The sequence below is a fragment of the Accipiter gentilis genome, chromosome 21 (genome assembly GCF_929443795.1).
Source record: "Accipiter gentilis chromosome 21, bAccGen1.1, whole genome shotgun sequence".
Taxonomy (NCBI): Eukaryota; Metazoa; Chordata; class Aves; order Accipitriformes; family Accipitridae; genus Astur; species Astur gentilis.
Genome location: NC_064900.1, coordinates 2,747,781 through 2,767,258, shown reverse-complemented (window position 1 = coordinate 2,767,258; position 19,478 = coordinate 2,747,781). Strand labels below are relative to the sequence as shown.

The window sequence follows — 19,478 nt, the reverse complement described above, 5'->3', positions numbered from 1 at the left end:
TATAATCTATTCTTATTCTTTTATTTAAAGATAATTTCCTCTTTAAAAAGCCACATACAAATAAAAATGACTCATGGCATGTTGTTTAAAAATTCACCTTAACTATGCCAGCGTGCCCTTTGACTCTTGAATATCTGAGAAGACCTGCAACCGGATTTAATTTCAGTCCTACTTCCTGACCTCAGCCAGCTTCCTGTGACTTGAGGGCAGCTAAACTGTACATACAAAAGTTCATAAAACTTGACTGTTAAGAAAAATTTCATCAGACCATCAAGCCACTCATTCCTGCAGCCCACTCTTGCCACATCTGCAAGTTATTCCCCTTTCTCTGCCCCCACCCACAGAAGAGAAGCCAATATGGACAAAACCAGACCAGAGGCAGAGGTAAAAATATGAATTTTAATTCAGAGCATTTAGTGTATTTACAATAGAAAGTTTCTCTCTGGTCAAGGGACAAGAGACAAAAAAAAAATAAAAAATCCACGTTACAAATGTGTGGACAACCTGCACCTGATGCAGGCTAATTGATTTTTGCTACTTCTGCTTCACCCAGGGTACTACCTGTGGGAAAGTGATGGTGGGAGCCTGGAGACGGTACCAAATGGCTCTCATACCCAAGTAGCAATCACAGAATGCAGTCCAGGAAGTAGTGTGAAGTTATTCAACAGTTGCTAAAATACATATATGTAGATATATGTACACATACACAGTCCCATTTGCAGTTAGATCGGATTCAGCAAATTGTTCAGAGATAGACAAGCAGGTAGACACAAGCCTACCGACCTGTGTGCGAGCACAGATTTGCAGAGGCACTCACACTACCACCCTTCCGAGCACCACGCTTCTCACCCAGACACACGCACGCATTCCTTTCCCCTCTGCTCTTGGACAAACACACAGGCAGGTATTTTGTTAATGCTATCTTACATCGTTTCTAGGCACGGAAAATAAAAACTTGAGAAAAAAGCACCAACCCTCTCATCTGACTCACTGGCTCAGAATCCTTATTCCTCTTGAACCTGAGGGAAGTGGGGTTGTGGAAAGGATAACATCCTCCCGTTCTCCCTGAGCCTCCACTTCTGAATCTCCATGACTCTTTTGCCACAGCGATAACTAGTTGATACCGAAAGGGGGCAATCCTCTCCTGCTCCAGAGAAACAGGCACATCCTCCCACCGCTTCCCTTGAGTCAGATGAAGCAATCAAAGGGCTGCAATGTGAGCCAGTTCAACTGTCTGATCTTGCAGAAAAACACATCTGCAAAAACCGAGCGAGTACTTTACCATCTCAACAGCCAGCTTAACCAAGTCACCCTACAAGTTTACCCACTGCATGGTGGGTGGAGCACCTGTTTCAGCAACAACTTGTCCATAGAGCAGCTGATCTATCAAGTCACTCTGAGCTCCTGTTTTCATCTTGTTCAGAGTCCACACACCACTTCCTTTACAAGGTGCTTTCCCTCCTTGGGAAAGGAGTTGTTGCAGAGGTCTGTCATGGCTTGAAGGTGTTGAACTACATGGTGGTTGAGAAGCAAGCCTCAGCCTTCCTCCAGCATAAATCTCCTGCTGTCTCCAACAAACCCAGCTGAGGAGTGTTAGAAAGATAGGAAGGTATGGGAAAAGGAAGACAGAAAAGGAAGGGAGTTATGGTCCTCTCTTGAGAGTCATAGTAAGGGCAACCAAAGCAGAAATAGATTAAAGATGGCTGTGGAGGCTGCAAGGTTGAGGAGAGTTCTGGTTTAGCAGAGCCTCTTGAATAGCTTCGCTGCAGCCACTCAGCTCCATCTGGTTGAGAACACAGCTGATGTGCTCCACAGTTGCAGCATGGCCCATGCGCAGTTTCCACAGTCTGAGCATTTCATACTGGGCATCTCGTAAACGCCGATGCTCCATCTCAATTCGCTCTAGATCATAGTCACTCAGACCCAGACGCCTCACAAACTCTTTCCACCTAGACGGTGGTACGTGATCCACCACAGTGTAGAGAATAGCAGGATCTGTGAAAAGAGAAGAAATAAAGCATGAGAACCAGGATTCTGCAGCCTCAAGGAGAACGCAAATAATGCGGGGCTAGATGGTTCCCTGGGATCGTGCATTTCCCCCTCCTGTTCAGGTCTTCTACAGAGTAGTCACACAAACTCCTGTGATGTCCAGACTTGCTCTTAGCCCTCAAAAAGCAATGGGAATGCTTCCATATGCTCTTGTGTAAGGTTATGAGCAGAGCTGAGCATGCACGCTTAGAGTGCCACACATTCCTGCAAAAGGAATGCTCTGGGTCATCATCCCAGAGGCATTAAGACTGACAGCATGTCGCCACATATGACAATCCATTTTGCTGGTAGGGAAAAGAGACAACAGAAAGGCCTTGCATAGATAGTTAGCATGTACAGCCTTACAGGCTTTGGGCATGCTTCTGCCTTTGTACTGTGCCATGCATGAAGTATACACACAGGTCATGCACACTGGGTAAGGTCTGTCCAACATCCTCCTAGCCGTATCTCCATAATCAGGTTCTCATTTGTCTGGGGAAGGAGGGAAGGACGGGGGAGTTTCACGTACTGTCTGGAAGCTGTGTCCTCCTGGCAGGTCTGACACAGTCTGGTAGCTCATGTGAACTTTGCGGCAGAGGTGCAGGTGGTGGTGTTGCATTCACTGACAATTCCGTTTCCTTCTGGGACTCGGGAAGAAGGATGGAAATTTCACTTCTTTTTACCTCAACCTGAAAGACACATTTTCTTAGTCCTGAATCATCTGCAGCAGCACAATACACCTGTCTCCTGCAAGGAACCACTAGTTTTATATAGTAAAATTTATCCAAGATAGGTGGGGAGCAGGTGCTGACGTGTTAGTTTTTCCTATATGCCTTGCCTGAGCAGAAAGCACCAAACATTTCTTTCCAGCAGAACCCAAGGAGTTTAACTCTCTTTTGGCATCAAAAAACAGTAGTCTGGAAAAAATATTTCTTTACAAAATCAAGTAAGGCTGGGACCCAAAATCACCACCATTCTAGAAGCTCCACGTGCCACCTTTCTCATCAGCCTTCTCTGTAAGGCTGTGGAAACCCCATCTCAGCTACTGCTTGGGCCCTCTTAACTGCAGAACAGCATTGGACCTTAGAGAACACTGTGGAGCAGCACCGAGAGGCTTGTGCGGTCAAGATCTGAAGTAAAATTAGTTAAATCCTCCAAGCTTGGGGTATATAGGGAGAAAAAGGGATTAAGAACCAGCTATCTGAAAAAAATGCATCCAGAAAGAAAAAAAAAGAAAAAACCCAGGAGTTTGAAAAGCATCCACTAGAAGAGGGGAAGTAAAATGTTAATGGCTCCACCCTCTACAGGAAAAGACTTCTGAATTAAACAGCCCTATTACTCAGCTAATTTGAAAATACAAGATTAAAAACAGCCCATGGGGAAAAATGTTACTCTGGATCCCAGGCTAACATAGTTGAAAGCGGAAAGAAAGCTCTTACACCCATCATCTTGCTTACCTCAGGTACTGGCTCCTTGGTTGTCTGTGGCAAAGAAACTTTAAAGAAAAAAAAAGAAAAGAAAGCAGAAATTATTTTCACTTCCTCACATCCCAGAGAAAACAGGAAAGCAGCTATTCGCAATCCTACCCTCAACAAGGTTTTATAGCAAAATGCACATCTCCCAGCAACGAGCTCGCATGCACTTCCAGTCACAGCTACTGGCATGGATGCAGAGTTGTAAGAACTGCACCAATAAGCTTAGCTGTCAAGTTCTCATGTTCCTCTGGCCTTGCAGCAAAGCCCAGTAACAGGATCCCACTTTTCCCCTCACACATGTGTGAATACACAAACACACAGAGGATGATGTCTATCCCCATCAATATCACTGCATATGCTGCTGTACTCACCACAGGAGTAGAAAGATGACGCTATCCCATTTTCCTGGACCAGCTTCACTATTTTATTTACAACGTAGAGGACAGAAATAACTCCAAATATTGCAACGACGATGCCAAGGACAAGGCTCCCATCTAGTCAAAAGGAAGAGGGCAAATGAGCGAGTGACTGAGAAAGGAGGAGGTAAGTGCTAGAGGAAGAACAGCAAGTGAAGATGTGCAGATGGTAGGGAGAAAAAGAACAATGGTTTGAGAGAGTGGAGAAGATAACACTTTACAAAAGGCATTAACAGAACAAATGCCCACACTGAAAAGATTCCACTGTCTCTCAGTTCCCCCAGTACTCACTCAGCCCAGACGGAGTAGGTGAGGTAGTCACTGGGCTATGACACTGCAAGCATTCTTCTCCAATGCAACTGAAAGAGCGAATCAGAGAGGAAAGCACGCATGAAATGAAGCACCAGTCATTTGTGACAATTCTAAGTAACAGACAAGTCAAGATGAGCCTGCAAAGCACAGCAATGCAGTGTGGCTAGTGACTTCGGGTTCTTAAGTGGGCTGACGCCTACATGGAGAAGACTGAGGGTGGCAGAGGGGAAGACTCAATTGCCCTAGAAAGGCAGAATTTTGTAAGTTTATGTCAAGATGGACAGAGCCCTGAGAAAAAAATTTCCTCCCCCTGTGGGGCTTGTGTCTGCTGTGTCTCCTACTCAGTGGAGGGGCATACAGAGAAAAAAAGCTCACCTGTTGCAAGGCTTGCAAACATTACTAAGCGTCAGGAAGAATCGAGGCTTACACCTGCAAATGGTGTCTCTGTTCTTTGAGCCTGTAAAGAAAAGAAGAAACTGTTGCCATAAACCGGACAGAGAAGAAAACAAAAGGAGAAAAATCTACTGCGAGATGGGTGGGAGATTATCCCTCTTTGAGCCTGGAGAACTGCTACTGAAGAAGAGAAAAGGATTCAGTCCACGTTTGAGGACAGGGTTGAGGGAGGATAAAAATAATAAAAAATAAGGGTACCACTGTCCTGGTATGTGAGGGACCTCTGTAGAGGCTTGGAGAGGGACTAAAATTACAGTGCAGCTGAAATTGGTCTAATGGATAACGACAGTTCCAGTGCAAAAGCAGGAAAAGTCACTCAAGTTCAAGCACGAGAGGAAGGGGAAATCACATTAGTCAGGCAAAGATGAGGGAGAAGTGGTCCCTGAGCAGCTGGGACTGGTGAGGAAGTCAGTTCAAGGCAGGGAGAAATCACTTCAAGACATGGGACAAACATCCACTCTTATGATCTGCTATGCTGTGAGTGGAAGGGGTAAGAAATGAAAGAGCTATTGCTTCTAAGCAAGTCAACAGTATGGAGACTGAGTAAAACAGGTGTGGGGAGGAGCAGACAAGAATAGTGATGGAAGGACATAAAGTTGCATGAGGGGAGGGAAATAGGTACTAGAACAAGCAGCGTGCATTCTGCGGCAAATGAGGGAGAGGACCAAAACAGTTCAATGTCAGCCAAGAGGGAAGAAAATTGCTCAAGGGCAGTGTACGATGATGACCCTTGAGGATAGGTGTAAGCACAGAAACTGTGACAGAAAAAGATTACCAAGCACCAGAGGGAAAGCATTCACCATCAAGACAGCAAACCTCACACTAGGCAGGGTAGGAGAAAGGAAAGGGACCAGGAGAAGCAGAATTTGCAAAGAAGAGGGGATAGCTTTAGAACAACAAGGTAAGGATTATTTAAGGGACATGAATAGAATTAGCCTACAGCACGAAGCAGAGGGCGGCAAGCAGTATTTGGTTAAAATCTCCGATTCCTGACTGGAGATGAGGCAGCTTGGGACAACTAACATGGGTACTTCTCCCAAACACCTGCACCATCCCCAGGTCCCACCCAATGCCACTGGGTACAGTTCAGCATTACCTGAGCAGCTCTTTACTTTAAAACACTGCACAGTACACTGTGGTGGTTCAGCAACTGACTGACAAATAGTTCAGCTGGGCACTGGAACCAGCAGTATTTTCAGCCATTGTACTCAAAGTACTTCCAGCAGTTGGTGAGGGAAATGCAACGAGCATCAGGAGAAATATCCACACAAAGACAAAAAAAGAAGGTAAGGGGGAAACCTGCTCTAGAGCATAAAGAACTTGCTTCGGTACACGCAAGGCAGAGGTACCAAAGTTAAGTAGAAAATACCTCCTCACAACAGCCAAAACCGCGAAACCATTCAAGGGCAAAAGGAAGGTAGAAACTGTGAGAGAAAACAGGGATTTTTGCCAAGGCAGGCAAAAAATGGCAGCCTTTCTGGGGAAAGGGGGCAGGCAAAACCAAGAGCTGTTCCAAAACTACAATCACTTCAGGGCAAGGCGCTGCAGTGTGTCAGAAAGTGAACAGAGGGCTGTTATTGTCTACCCTAGTACGGTATGTCCATATCCATGCCATACTCACAGTTGGCAATAATCCCATTGACACACAAGCTGCAGTTCCTACACTGGAAGAGATCGGACAGGCCAATCTGATATTGATTCTTCCGACAGCCACATACGGTATCTTGCTTTGGGCTGCAAGGGGTCTCTACTATCTGGTGGAATTCTGAGGGGAAAAAAAAAAAAAGAAAAAAAAAAAAAAGAGAAGCAATTATTCCAACCTCTTCCCTTGCCTGCAGCTCAGGGCACTGTTATGATGACACGTACCGTTACCCCCTAATCTTCCCAGAGAAAGGCCCAAAAGGCCTGCGAACTGTGTCTCAGACTGTAGTAATTTAGTAACTCTTATTCCTGCTGTCCCCAACCCTTTCCCATACACTGTCCCTCTGCCCATTCAATGGCTTACTTTTCCAAGCTTCCTCACTCAACTTACCATCCCCTCCAGCCCCCCACCCACAACTACCACCAATTTTCCTCAAGTCCTATAGATAACTCACCTGTACGGCAACGTGTACACTGGAAGCATTTAGACATGGTGTTATCAACAGCTGTGAATGTGCCATTAGCACACGGAAGACAGACAGGTGCCTGGTCAGGCCGATCACAGTCTTTTGCCTTGTAGGTACCTGCAAGAAAATCACTTAACAGAGCTCTGACAGGAAAGCAAATGTGTTGTCTTAAGGAGGATGGGAGTCACTGATTCCTCAGAGAAACTCTGGAGGTGGTTGTGTAAGGACTGAGGATGCTTCCTCTCACCAGCATGAAGGACAGTGACAGCGACAGCCCAAAAGAAGAGACAAGGAATAAGAATTCATCTGGGCTGTGATAGCTACCAAAGAAAGGGAGCACTGATGCAGCTGGAGGACAGAGACAGTTTCAGAGTGCAGGACAGGGAAATACCTCTAAGGTGAAGGTCACTATTACTGTACTTATTGTACATACCTGCATGGCACCTCATGCAGCAGTGGGTCTCTCTGGGATGTAGGTATTGTCCTAGCTGACACTGCACCAGCCTCTTCTCTCTCCTCAAGGAATTAGAGTGGTCTCTTCCATCCAAAGCTACGCGATGGACTTGCAGTGTATACGGCACTGGAACAATTTCTACAGATTCCTTCATGAACATGCAGACGAATGTTAGGATAACCTGCAAATAGAGGGAAAGGGAGAGAGAGGGAAAGAAAGAGGGAGAGAAACGAGGTGAGATAACATCATATCCCCTGGCAGACTGTACAGCTGACTTCAGCACTTACAATTAAATTTTATTATAACAGTGAGTTCAATTGACTTGACCAATTCTGGTATTAGGACCTTCCAATGACAAGAGTGTGTGGGGAGATTATTTATTAAAAAACCTCCTGACATACGCACACCTGTCATCTGTGTTATTAATATGCCATACAATGGTCTCTATGGCAAACTGGCTGTACATAAAGCGAATACTTCTTGTGATGTGCAATTTATAGATGGAATGCCTTGAAAATGCTGCAGCTTGCAAGAAAGTTACTCAAGAGCAAAGGAACGTTTCTATTAAGGAAGGCAGTAAGACTCCCCATCTAGAAGAAGTTCCAGAGAGAAGAATGCATCCAGTACTTGCACTTCTAAAGAAATAAACCAGATGGGAAGTTTGGAATAAGAAGGCAGAGGAGGATCTCACTGATGCAAAGTACAGAAAAGCTTCCAAAACTCCTCCTGAGCAAGCCAGCCCTACAAACGTGGGAAAGTTTGGTTTTCAACTTCTCCCCGTTAAATGTACATTCTTCCTTTTAAACTGCAGCTGTTAACACTCAGTCTGAACAGCCTGCCACAAAAATGTGCATTTATTTCTTTAATTCCTGTAAGAATTACTTGCTAATTTTCATTTTGAAGATCACTCTTGTCAAGAACTTTAATGGAAATACTAAGACTGGCATGACTGCAGCATGACTGTAAGAGAACGTGAGTGTGTGTACACACACAAGTACACACACGGGAAGGAACAGCAGAACAAAGGGTTAAGAGAACAGCCTGTACCAGTAACGAAGGACACCATTCCCTGGACATTATTTTCAGGACACTATTCCCAGCAGCAAAATTGAGAAATGTGCTGTTTATGTCATGGCCAAAAGGTCTACACTGTGGTAAGAAACAGCATAAATGACTCATCAGCAAAAGACCCTGCACCAGGAGGATAGTAACAAGAAGGTTGCAGCGTATCACAAACAAGATTCTTTTGCCTGTTGGCCCAACAGAAAAACAGACCCTAGGCATGTATTTCAAACATGCATTCAGACAAGGAAAAAACTTACAATAACAAAAAAGTTAAAAAAAAAAAAAAAAGATAAAAACCAAAACCAGGAAACAACAATTTATGGAGCTTGAAGTCAGCAAGCTTCTACTGCAAAGGCCCATCCCATACAAGTTGATGACTCCCAAAGGGTATGATGGACTTCTTCAAGACTAGTCTGTAGTGCTATGAAGAACCCCAGTGGCACGATGAAGACTTGACAGCCAGTGTCCCTTGTCACCTGCGTTGCAAACAAGCAATCCTGGCCACGCCATGTGGACATAAGTGCGTTGGTGCTTCTGAGTATGTTGCAGAGAATGTGTGCCAATGTAGCCTATGCATCTGTGATTGCGTCTATGATTGTGTGAATGCATAAAAATCAACTCTTTTTTTTTTGCAAATAAACACCACCGTGCCCCGTCCATACAATCTCACACCGAGTTTTACTACACTAACTTCCCTACATTGCAATTCTTTCCCAGCTTGCTTTTTTGAAAGTGGGAAGATGCCTAGCTGTACAGGCACAGCTTCAGAGTTCTGTTTCTTTTTGCTTTTTCAGCTAGGAGAGTTATAGCAAAAGCAAAGTAAACCAATAAGGGTAAACCACAATGCTGATACCAATTTTGTGGTTGCAAGCTTAAGAACGGATACGCAAAATGAGATGGCTTATGACAGCCCCATGCTGTCCTGTTTCTCTCAAAATTAAAGCCTTGGGGGAGAAAGGTACGTACATGAAAGTGACTTAAAACCTCAAGGATAGGATTTTGCAACTCTGACAAAGCAAAAAACCCCATTTTTCAGAGAGCTTTGTCATATAAAGACATATTCAATAGACCAGGTGCTAAAATGGTGAGCAGGAAAAAGAGAGCCACATATTTAAATAGCTATCCTTTCAGACTTAATTAGCTGACCACAGGATAAACATGAGCACTCCAACAACAATTCAGTAAGAAATAGAACTCGTTCCAGCAGCTGACAATCTTCCAAGATTGATTGCTTGCAGGAAAAAAAGTAAAAGATCATTCACACAGATGGTCTGACAGCAACAATAAAAAATCTTGATTCTCTACCCAATGATTAATTCCCCTGACACAGGAATATATACAGCCAGCCTGTAAGTCAGACAAGTCAGCAACAGGAACAACAGAGGAAAACTTCAAAGATCAAGCCAAAAACACATAGAAGATTGGTCAGATACACCTTCAAAACCAAAACAAAACAGGAAAGGTGTTTTCAATTTTTCAGATTAAGTGAAAGCATTGTCTATAAGTGTAACCAAGCCAGAGTTAACACATCATTATTAATCAAAATCTGAGGGACTCATAGACCACAAGTGACTCACAAACCAATGACTCGGCCTTCCAGAAAGATCATTCACATGGCAGAAAAAAAAAAAAAAACAAACCACCACCACCATCTTAAGCAGCTCCCTAAGGAATTCAGCAGTATACAGCTGAATACCAATAACAGACTTCATATAATTCAAGAAATACATGAAATTAGAACAGAATAGACTATTTCAGTTGGGAGGGACCTACAACGATCATCTAATCCAACTGCCTGACCACTTCAGGACTGACCAAGAGTTAAAGCGTGTTGTTAAGAGCATTGTCCAAATGCCTCCCAAACACTGACAGGCTCGGGGCATCGACCACCTCTCCAGGAAGCCTATTCCAGTGTCTGACCACCCTCTCGGTACAGAAATGCTTCCTGATGTCCAGTCCAAACCTCCCCCGGCGCAGCTTTGAACCATTCCCACGAGTCCTACCCCTGGATCCCAGGCAGAAGAGCTCGGCACCTCCCTCTCCACTCCCCCTCCCCGGGAAGCTGTAGAGTGCCATGAGGTCACCCCTCAGCCTCCTCTCCTCCAAACTCGACAAGCCCAGAGTCCTCAGCCGCTCCTCAGAGGACATGCCTTCCAGCCCTCTCACCAGCTTTGTTGCCTTCCTCTGGACGCATTCAAGGACCTTCACGTCCTTCTTAAACTGCGCGGCCCAGAACGGCACTGAGGCCGCACCAACGCCGCATACAGCGGGATCGTCCCCTCTGGAGCGGCTGGTCGGGCTGTGGTTGATGCCCCCCAGGGTGCAGGTTGCCCTTTTGGCTCCCAGGGCACACGCTGCTGGCTCGCATTGAGCCTGCTGTCGACCAGCAACCCCCCCAGATCCCTTTCTGAAGAGCTGCTCTCCAGCCACTCCTCTCCCAATTTACACTTGTGCCTGGCGTTACACCGTCCCAGGTGCAGAATCCGGCATTTGGACTTGTTAAATTTCATTCCGTTAATGATAGCCCAATGCTGCAATCTATCTAGATCCCTCTGCGAGGCCTCTTGTCCCTCCAGAGAGTCAACAGCATCTCCCAGTTTGGTATCATCAGCAAACTTGCTAATGGTGCATTCAACTCCTGCATCCAGATCGGTGATAAATACATTGAACAGAACTGGCCCCAGAATTGAACCCTGAGGAACACTGCTAGTGACAGGTCACCAGCCAGATGTAACTCCATTTACCAAGCACTGAAGCCTCAAGTCATTGATAACAGCTCACCAAGGCAAAGTTTAGAGGTCCTCTACAACTGAAATAAGGTGATTTTCCATTGTTAGATTTACAACATGCTCTGATTCTACTCGCCAGGAGAAAGAACGAGTACCTACTAACCAATGCAGCATAGAAAACTGGACAGTATGTATTACCTAAGACAAATGATAATTCAAACCACCAAACCACACCATGCACACTGGTGATTCATGTTTTTAGTGAGTGGGGACTGCCCAGGAGAAAAAAAAAAAAAGCATCAGCAGAAACTCTAGGTTTTACTTCTAAAGCTGCTACAGAAAGAAACAAAATATGGCATATGAAAACTAGAAGGCTGCTTCGTTAAATCATTCCACCCCTCTGGGTAACAGCTATGTGGCCCGCACATTCTCCTCACATGTGATGCAATCCTAGCTCCTTCTCATGTCTCATGCCAGCACTTACTGCCTGACAGCTACAGTGAAAAAAAAATACCACTGCACAAGCTCAAGAGTTCTTCTATGCAAAGTTTTAGCAGCTAAGACAGGAGTTAGGAGCCTCTGCACCATCTTCAACCTCAAATACTCTTGAATTACTGCCACCACTACAGTTGCTGCTGCTTCTGCCTCAACAGACCATGCACAGAGAACTGCAAGTAAGGCAACATCTCTAAAGAGTAAAGCAAAGAAAGAAAGGAACAGCAAAGATAAAAGTGAAGAACGCAGCAAGAGTCACGAAAGATGGGGGTGGAGGTGATGGAAATAAGAAGGGACATTTGAGACCAGTGTTCTCAGACCAAGGAGAAAAAAAGGCACAGTATCAGAAACAGAGGGACAGCGCAAGGAAGCGCAGCATATCAGGGTTACCATATTATCACCTGCCAACGTCCACAAGGCTAGGAAATACCAAATTGCTCAGTACAGATGCCGTAGCTCTGTATCATGTGCTCTGCCCTCCCTGTGCAGAGCTGTAGCCCTGCAGCCCTGCTGCTACCTGCAAGGCTCCTCACTCTCAGGGAGAAGAGTGGAGGAAGCAGGGACAGTGACACACTGGCGTGACAGTGTGACAGGAAAGAGAGGATGGAGAGGGTTGCGGTGGGAGTGAGACTCCCCTCTCCTAGAAAGCCAGTGGATGCCTAGAGGTCTCCAGAGTGGACCAAGGCCAGTCACAGAAAGCAAACTGAGCGGAAAGGGATAGATTAGACAGGTGGGAAGTGACTCCTGCCCCACATGCAGCGCCTCAAGACCCCACGGCTGTTCACGGGAACTAACAGGAAGGCAATACTTGCTGGAGCAGATGCTCGGGTACTAGTATTCCAAACAATTCAAATTATATTGCCCATCACTAAGTTAATGTTTAAAATAGTTCCAAATTAATAATTTCCAGAGTTTACATCTCCTTAATACAAAAGCATAAATCTGAAAATTTCAGAATAAAACAATTTTATAAATCCAGACGTGCTGTTAAAATCCAGAGATTAGGAGGCTTACTCCCTTTATTGTACACACCTAACATATTCATCATTTAATAAAGTGTTTCTCCACCAACAACTTATTCAACTGCTTCTCTCAAAAAAGACTTCCATTTTTCATACTCCATTTTTAAACTAAAGAACTACCTGCAAATAAAAGGCATTACAAGCCATTAGAATTTCTCAAATATTTCTTAATAGAAACTTCCCTTTGCTCAAGAGTTCAGCATGATAAACACCAATGCACAAGTACTCTACATATCAGTTATCTGTTAGCCTTTTTGATGAGCCATAAAAAATTAGCCAGCTTGGAAGTTTGGAGGAAAACAAAGATCCTGCTCAGAGTAAGGAGCCACCAAAGAAATCAGGTGCAAAATTACCCTTATGTTCTGTGACTGCTTCAGCCTTTTCCAAAAGCTCTTTGATGTTTGCAATCATTATTTTTTTTTTAGTTTGCTCTACAAAGATACATGGGAAACCAGAACTTCTGCTTTACACATTGAGAAATGTAGATTAAAGCAACATTTACAGGAAGCTTTTCTCATTGTTCACTAAAACCTGGAAATGTCAAAAGGAGGATACAAGAGCTATTATTATAAATAATCCTCCATTTTATGAAGATCAGATGGAGGAAAACTGTATTTCAGGCCTTGTCTAAAATCAGGAGACTTGTAATAGCTTTCACGCAATGAAGAAAAGCCTTAGAAATCTTAATTTAAAAACAAAAGAAACCTGTGATTTATCTATAAATATCATGGACTTCACATCATAAAATCTGTGTGTGTATATATACAGTATATAGTTAGAAGTTTTTATTTCATATTAGCAGAGCTAAAGAGTGGAAGAGTCAGAAGGCGATCACAACTGTAAGACAATAACCTTTTAATTTTTCCTTAGAGGACCCAGTGGTGAACACTATGTCAGAGCCCTGAGCTCACAGACATGCGATACCCCAGTAGTTTGCCTGCCTGTATTCAGGGCTGAGTTCGACAGTGCAGCTGTACAGCCTTGCATCAGAGCATCGTCGGAGCCAAGAGCTGCGGGAAGGCTCAGCGAGGGCCTCCCCCTTCAACCCCGAGCTGATTTTCAGCTGGGCACGAGCCCTTGGCCCCTGCCCACGCTGTGCCAAAGCCATGCTCGTGCCTCTTGTCAGCGACTCAGTGAATTTTTTAGAGTCAGGCAATTGTCACGTGGCGAGTCCTACTCATTGGAACTGACATACTTGTGTTTGTTTGAATAGAGAAACGTAGCGACATTGCTTTGAGATGTGCTTTCTACCGTGAAGTTCCTAAGTCCGCAGTAGAAAGATCTGTGTTACCAAGGGTTCAAAGGAAGGACTCGGTTATCCAGGGAAGAGGACAAGATTATGGAAGAGAACACAAGACATCTGCCCCAAATAAAAACAAAACCCCTTTGTGATCACTAAAGAAAATGGATAAGAAGGAGCAAAATGACAAAATTGGTTTTACCCCAAATAACACTGGTAATGCAGAAAATGGATTACTTAATAAAAAGTAAGGTAAAGGCATCCAAACTGACAATACTGATTACTTGTGAGAACTAAAATTACCACGTAATTGAATTAGCACAGACTAGGATATCAACACATTCCGTTTGGCTGGAAGTAGACAGTCATCAAATATACTAATTAAAATTAGATTAATAAGCAGATAAAAAAGTTGAATGAACCTGGTTGGAGAAAACAATCAGAGATGCAAGCAAATGCTATGAATTATTAGGAAAGGATTTGAGGACAGAACAAAAAGCGTTGTTATGCCAATATAAAAATCCATAAGGATTAAATCCAGACTATAGCTCTAGTCCCCAATCCTCAGAATATAAATTAAGCCAGATATTATACAAAGAAAGGTAACAAGGACAAGCAGTGGTACAGACTGGCTGCCATAAAGGGAATGATTAAAAATACTGGTCTATAAAAGAGAAAACTGAGCAGAGGGTACTATAGCAGGCCTTAAAGTCATGAATGCCATGGAGAAGGTGAACTGGGATAGCTGTTCTCTGTCTCTTCCAATGCAAGAAGAGGCATCACATAAAACAAGCAGGAGACAGGTTCAAAAAAAATCCCACAAAACAAACCCACCCACAAAAAAACACACCACTTTTTTAGCCAACACATAGCTGAGGTGTGGGACTCCCTGCCAGAATGCTGGGGGTGCCAGAAACCTGCCTGGCAATCATCACACCCATCAGCAGAGGAAAAAACACACTCAGGGGTCCAAAATATGAAGACACCATTTTGACTCGGGAATTCCTACAGTCACAGATCACTGGAAGCTGGGAAAGTATTTTTATTTTTCATTGTAGTACGCTTACCCTACTCCAAACCCCTTGGTAGATACCTGCCGTTGGCCACTACTGGAAACAGGATGGCAGGCCCAACAGTTCTTTCTTACGATGCACTTGGTGGCTTGGTTTTCAATTTTTATATAACATAGCTTCTAATTTCAAAATTCCTCCCCTTACCTTCAAAAGGAATCAATGCCAGAAGCACCCTTGTGGCTATTTTTTATTCATAAAACTGAACTGCCTTTAATAAATGAAACTGCTATTAATTATATTTTTTTTCTTAAATGAGACACTGGCCTCAGCAAAGGCAGCTGCCACTTCTTCCACTGTGAAAGTTAGGAGTGCATGGAGAAAACACAGAGGACCTGGAAATGAGATTACAGACACACAAAAAGAGAAAATGCATGGAAACAAGCTACAGGAAATTTTGAAGAATCAGAGGAAACATAAAAGAATGAGGAAAGTAGAAGGGGGGCATCAAGGGAATAAGAAAGGCCATGAGGGCAAACGTGGGATGATATGGAAAGTAAATGGAAGACGGAAGGTCATGCAAGAGAGTGAGAGTTGTAACACTGAAAAAAATAATACGATTTTATGGAAAAGATAAACATTATCTGTAATGAGTAAGTGTGGTATTACTGAGAACTTGAAATGACATGAGAATAGGAGGGGGAAAATGTCCTCAAAGAGAAAAAGAAATCCCACTGAAGGACACCCTTCCTCCAGCATATTATTTAACTGAAGACAATAAAATTAATTTGGGGAATCCAATGATTTTTTTGTGCATTTTATTGCCAACAGTATGAATAATATCACATATAGTATCTGAATTACAGCAAAATGTGTGCACCACTATACTTAAGCGAGAAATACACTTTTCCAGGTTTGCTAACTGCTTTGAAATCTGTATTTAAGTCAACGGTTTATATATCCTACCCTAGGCCTTTAGCTTGTAAGTGATCCACAGTTAGAGTCAAGGCGTAGAGCGCTCCTACTCCACAGTTTTAGCCCTGTTGTCTTGCCAGTGCTAGTCATCACTCTATTACTTGGTTTCCCAAAGCTTCCCAGTGCAAAAAAATAAAGCTTTTGGAAGAAGGTAACTTTGAGTAGCGTAGTCACAACTTTTTGACAGCAAATTAACAACTAACCCAACGCTACAAGTCCAGTGCAGTCAAGCACAAGTGTTTGTTACTAGGATGCTCAGGGATTTAGGAATAAACGGTTTGACCTTGTAACTTCTATACCAGAATTCATAGCCACATCACAACACTAACTAAGTGACACCACCCCAACTGTCACTGCTTTATCACACATCTGATGATACTGAATGGTCATTCACCTCTAGCAGTCAGGTTATTCATAGAACTCTCGGATTTCTTTTACAAGTAACTTTTTCACCTGAAAAATTACAACTGACAGCTTAGAAATCTTGACCTAAGATACCCAAGGCGGCAAAAGATTTACCAGCGAAGGCAAACTTGCCTTTAAACAAATCCCATGGTTTGGGGCGCAGGCACAGCCCACTAATCTTTGTTTAAACACCCGCAGAGCGGCAATAAAGCTTCCCTTGCTTTAATAACAGCAACGCGCCCATCCCCGGCCCCGGCGTTAAGACCGCAGGCATCTGCGGCCGACGGCGCAGCAAAGCGGAGCCGGCTGAGTCAGAGGCGGCTCGTCCTCCCCCGCCGGCAGCCGACCCCCGCACACCGGCGACGGGGAGCCCAGCACCGGACGGCTCCGTGCCGGGATAGCCCCGCGCCTCGCGAGTTAAACGGCGGCGCCGCGGACTCCAGGAAATCCTCCGCCGTTCCCGTAAATCCAGCCGCCTTTTCCCTGACTCAGGAATCAACCCCGGAAACGGGGTCGGCGAACCCAGCGGTGGGCGGGGAGGGAGGGAAGGAAGGAGGGAGCAAGCACCGCCGGCCTCGCCTCACCCGTCCCCGCAGCCCGGTTACACCGCACGGCGGCCAGGTGACGGCGAGCCTGGCCTGACGGCTCGGCTCCCCGACCGGCTTCAGCCGCCCGCTCCACCACGACAACCCAAACTCGCCCCTCCGCAGGAGAAAATGGCTCCCACCGCCGACACTGCCCCCCCCCCCCCCCGGCTCCGGCACGGGGCTGCCGCCGGGGAAAGCAAAGCCCCCGCAGAGCGGGAGCAGAAAGCGGGCTGTCCGCAGACCCGGAGCCCTACGGCGGCGAGGAGGAACGAAGGGAGCCCGGGCCCGAAAGCTCCGCGGCTGTACACCGCGCTGCAAACCCGCAACAGGCTGCAGCTCCGGGGGCGGCGGGGGGGGGAAGCCAACAAACCGGAGCCGCCGCCGGCCGAGGCGGTGCCCCGCTGGGGCACGGTCCCGTCCCGCGGGGAGCGGCGAACCACCCACCCCCCCGTCGCCGTGACTTACCGTCCCCAGCGAGCTGCAGGGCAGCGCCGGGCCGCGCATGGCTCCGCGGCCCGCTACGTCCCCATGGCAGGGTTCCCGGCGTCCAGAGGAAGCCGCCCCAGCCCCTGGCCAGCTCCGGCCGGGAGCAGCTCGGAGCGAAACTACCCCCCGTTCTCCAACTTCCTGGCAGCGGTAGCGGCGGCAGGAAAAGAGGGGAGGCGAACGGGGAGGCGTCCCGCCGCCGCGCCCCGCCCTCCGCAAACCGGCCGCCGTTCTCCTTCAACCCCGAGACGGGCAAGCTGAAGAAGGAAGAGCCGGCGGCGCACGGCGTGGCTAAAACTGCCAGAAATGACACGGAAAAGGGAGTCAAAGGAGTTTGGGTCGCCGTAACCTTAAAGTTTCCTGACGCAGGAGCGTTTCACCTCCCCGCCGTGCTTTTCACGTTGAGTTCGCGCGAAGCTTAAGCGTGTCGTTGTAAGAAAAAGGACTCTCGGCATCTTAACTGCCTTACCAGCACCTAAATAATTTTAAAGAAAGGTATTTATCAGCCAAAACTAGCATATTTAGAGCCCGCCCTGGACTTTTTTAACTTAAAACACCCACTTTCTTGTACGCTCCCATGAACCAGGTTTGTGCAAAGCTTAAGCGTGTTGTTGTAAGAAAAAGGACTCTCGGCATCTTAACTGCCTTGTTAGCACCTAAATAATTTTAAACAAAGGTATTTATCAGCCAAAACTAGCATATTTAGAGCCCGCCCTGGACTTTTTCAACTTAAAACACCCATTTTCTTGTACGGTCCCGTGAACCCGCTGCATTGACAGTGCAAACGTAACAGCAAAGCATACGTAACACTCTGCGTGAGCTCTGCTTCATTTAACGTGTGCTCTTAACGATAGCGTTTAGAAAAAAAAATACGGTCAGGAATAAGTGGCTGAATGATAAAGAACTCCCCTTCATTCGTTGCCCGTTAAGACCTTGCCCTTGTGCTGTTTCAGAACTATTTCCATTCTTGAGATAACGAGCTGCCCATGTTATCTAGCCGGTCTTGACTCCTCGCCTGCTAGGGGTGACAGGAATTGGCCGTTCTTTTCTGTATGAGACCAATGGAAGGGACCGTGAATGGAAACATCTTCCAGCTGTCAGTTTGTGACAGGGAGCGCTCTCCCCCATTTTCTGAAATCATCTCCGTACTAAGGCGTTAAATTGAGCTGCTAAGTGTTGTTTTGGAAGAATATGCCCATTTCACGTGTGTTAAGCCCAAAACACGTGTACAATTCACTCTAGGCGCTGCCTGAATTGCTGTGGCAATTCCCGTGTCCGCCACAGAGTTGCTCATCTGGTGTGTGGAAGCCAGCAATGGCATGGGCACAGGACAAAATAAGGAGGGCCGCACAGCTCCATAGCTCTCTTTTGCACTTCAGGCTTGGAACGGTTCTGACTTTCCAGCTGCAGGTTCCAGGAGGGAAGGAAATGGCAGAATAACCTGTTGCGAGGCTGCAGCCATCTCCCGAGATGGAAAAGGTTTATCAAGTTCTGTCTAGTTCATTTCCTTGCCCTGAACAAGGACAATACAAAATTAACCCCTAAAGGAAAAATTCTCATGCACCCATGATGAGTATATTCTGTGGAGGAGGAAATCACGGTTTTAATGGATCGTTTCAGATTTATCCCATACTGTCAGATGAGGGGATGAGGCACACCCTCAAAACTTCACGGAGCTTCAGCCTTCCAAAAAAAAGAAAAAGCATTTCTCCAGAACCACACAAGTGTCACACAAGAAGAAATCCCCACAAACCTTCACGTTTTACTCTTCCCGCAGCTCGGGTTGGGGAAGAGCGATCTCACGGCCCGCCGCACGCTTGACATTTATATTAACGTCAAACGCATCCGCGCACATCCACTTCCCAGCTTTCACCACAACTCCCAAGCCCACGCCAACCTCCCACCCCACCGTCTCCCTGTGGCCTGCCAGCCCTTCAGCGTTCCCCGAGGCTCCGTGACTATGTGCCGCGCTCCTGTCACGCAGCCGCTGCGCTTCAGCTCGTCTGTCAGCGCGGCCCCTTGACTCCCGGCCTGCGGAACCCTCCCGGGTTACCGTTTCTCGCCAGCCCTCTGCGTGAGGGACGGCCCCGGTGAGCGAAAAGGCTCCCACCGCCGTGGCGAGACTTTTTTACCTCAGGGACCGCTGAAAATTCGCCCGCCCGCGCAACGACCGCGGGGGCCGAGGGGCTGCGGCCGCCCCCCGCGCGGCGGGGGGGGG

The 19,478-nt window shown here is 46.1% G+C and overlaps 1 protein-coding gene across 2 annotated transcripts; it reads right to left on the bottom strand.

Moving 5' to 3' along the window:
- Positions 1 to 385: 385 nt before the first annotated feature.
- TNFRSF1A (TNF receptor superfamily member 1A) lies at positions 386 to 19,433 on the bottom strand. Of its 2 annotated transcripts, none has more exons than XM_049824707.1 (10): positions 19,393 to 19,433; positions 7,226 to 7,427; positions 6,781 to 6,909; positions 6,306 to 6,449; positions 4,607 to 4,688; positions 4,211 to 4,278; positions 3,875 to 3,997; positions 3,486 to 3,523; positions 2,558 to 2,717; positions 386 to 1,995 (listed from the first exon to the last, which is right to left on the bottom strand). In XM_049824707.1, the coding sequence occupies exons 2-10, from the start codon at positions 7,404 to 7,406 to the stop codon at positions 1,694 to 1,696; spliced, it is 1,227 nt and encodes a 408-aa protein (XP_049680664.1). In that variant the 5' UTR covers positions 7,407 to 7,427; positions 19,393 to 19,433; the 3' UTR covers positions 386 to 1,693. The 2 variants fall into 2 exon arrangements, with proteins under 2 accessions (XP_049680664.1, XP_049680663.1); XM_049824706.1 differs by lacking the exon at positions 19,393 to 19,433 and adding an exon at positions 17,240 to 17,625.
- Between the last annotated feature and the right edge of the window lie 45 nt (positions 19,434 to 19,478).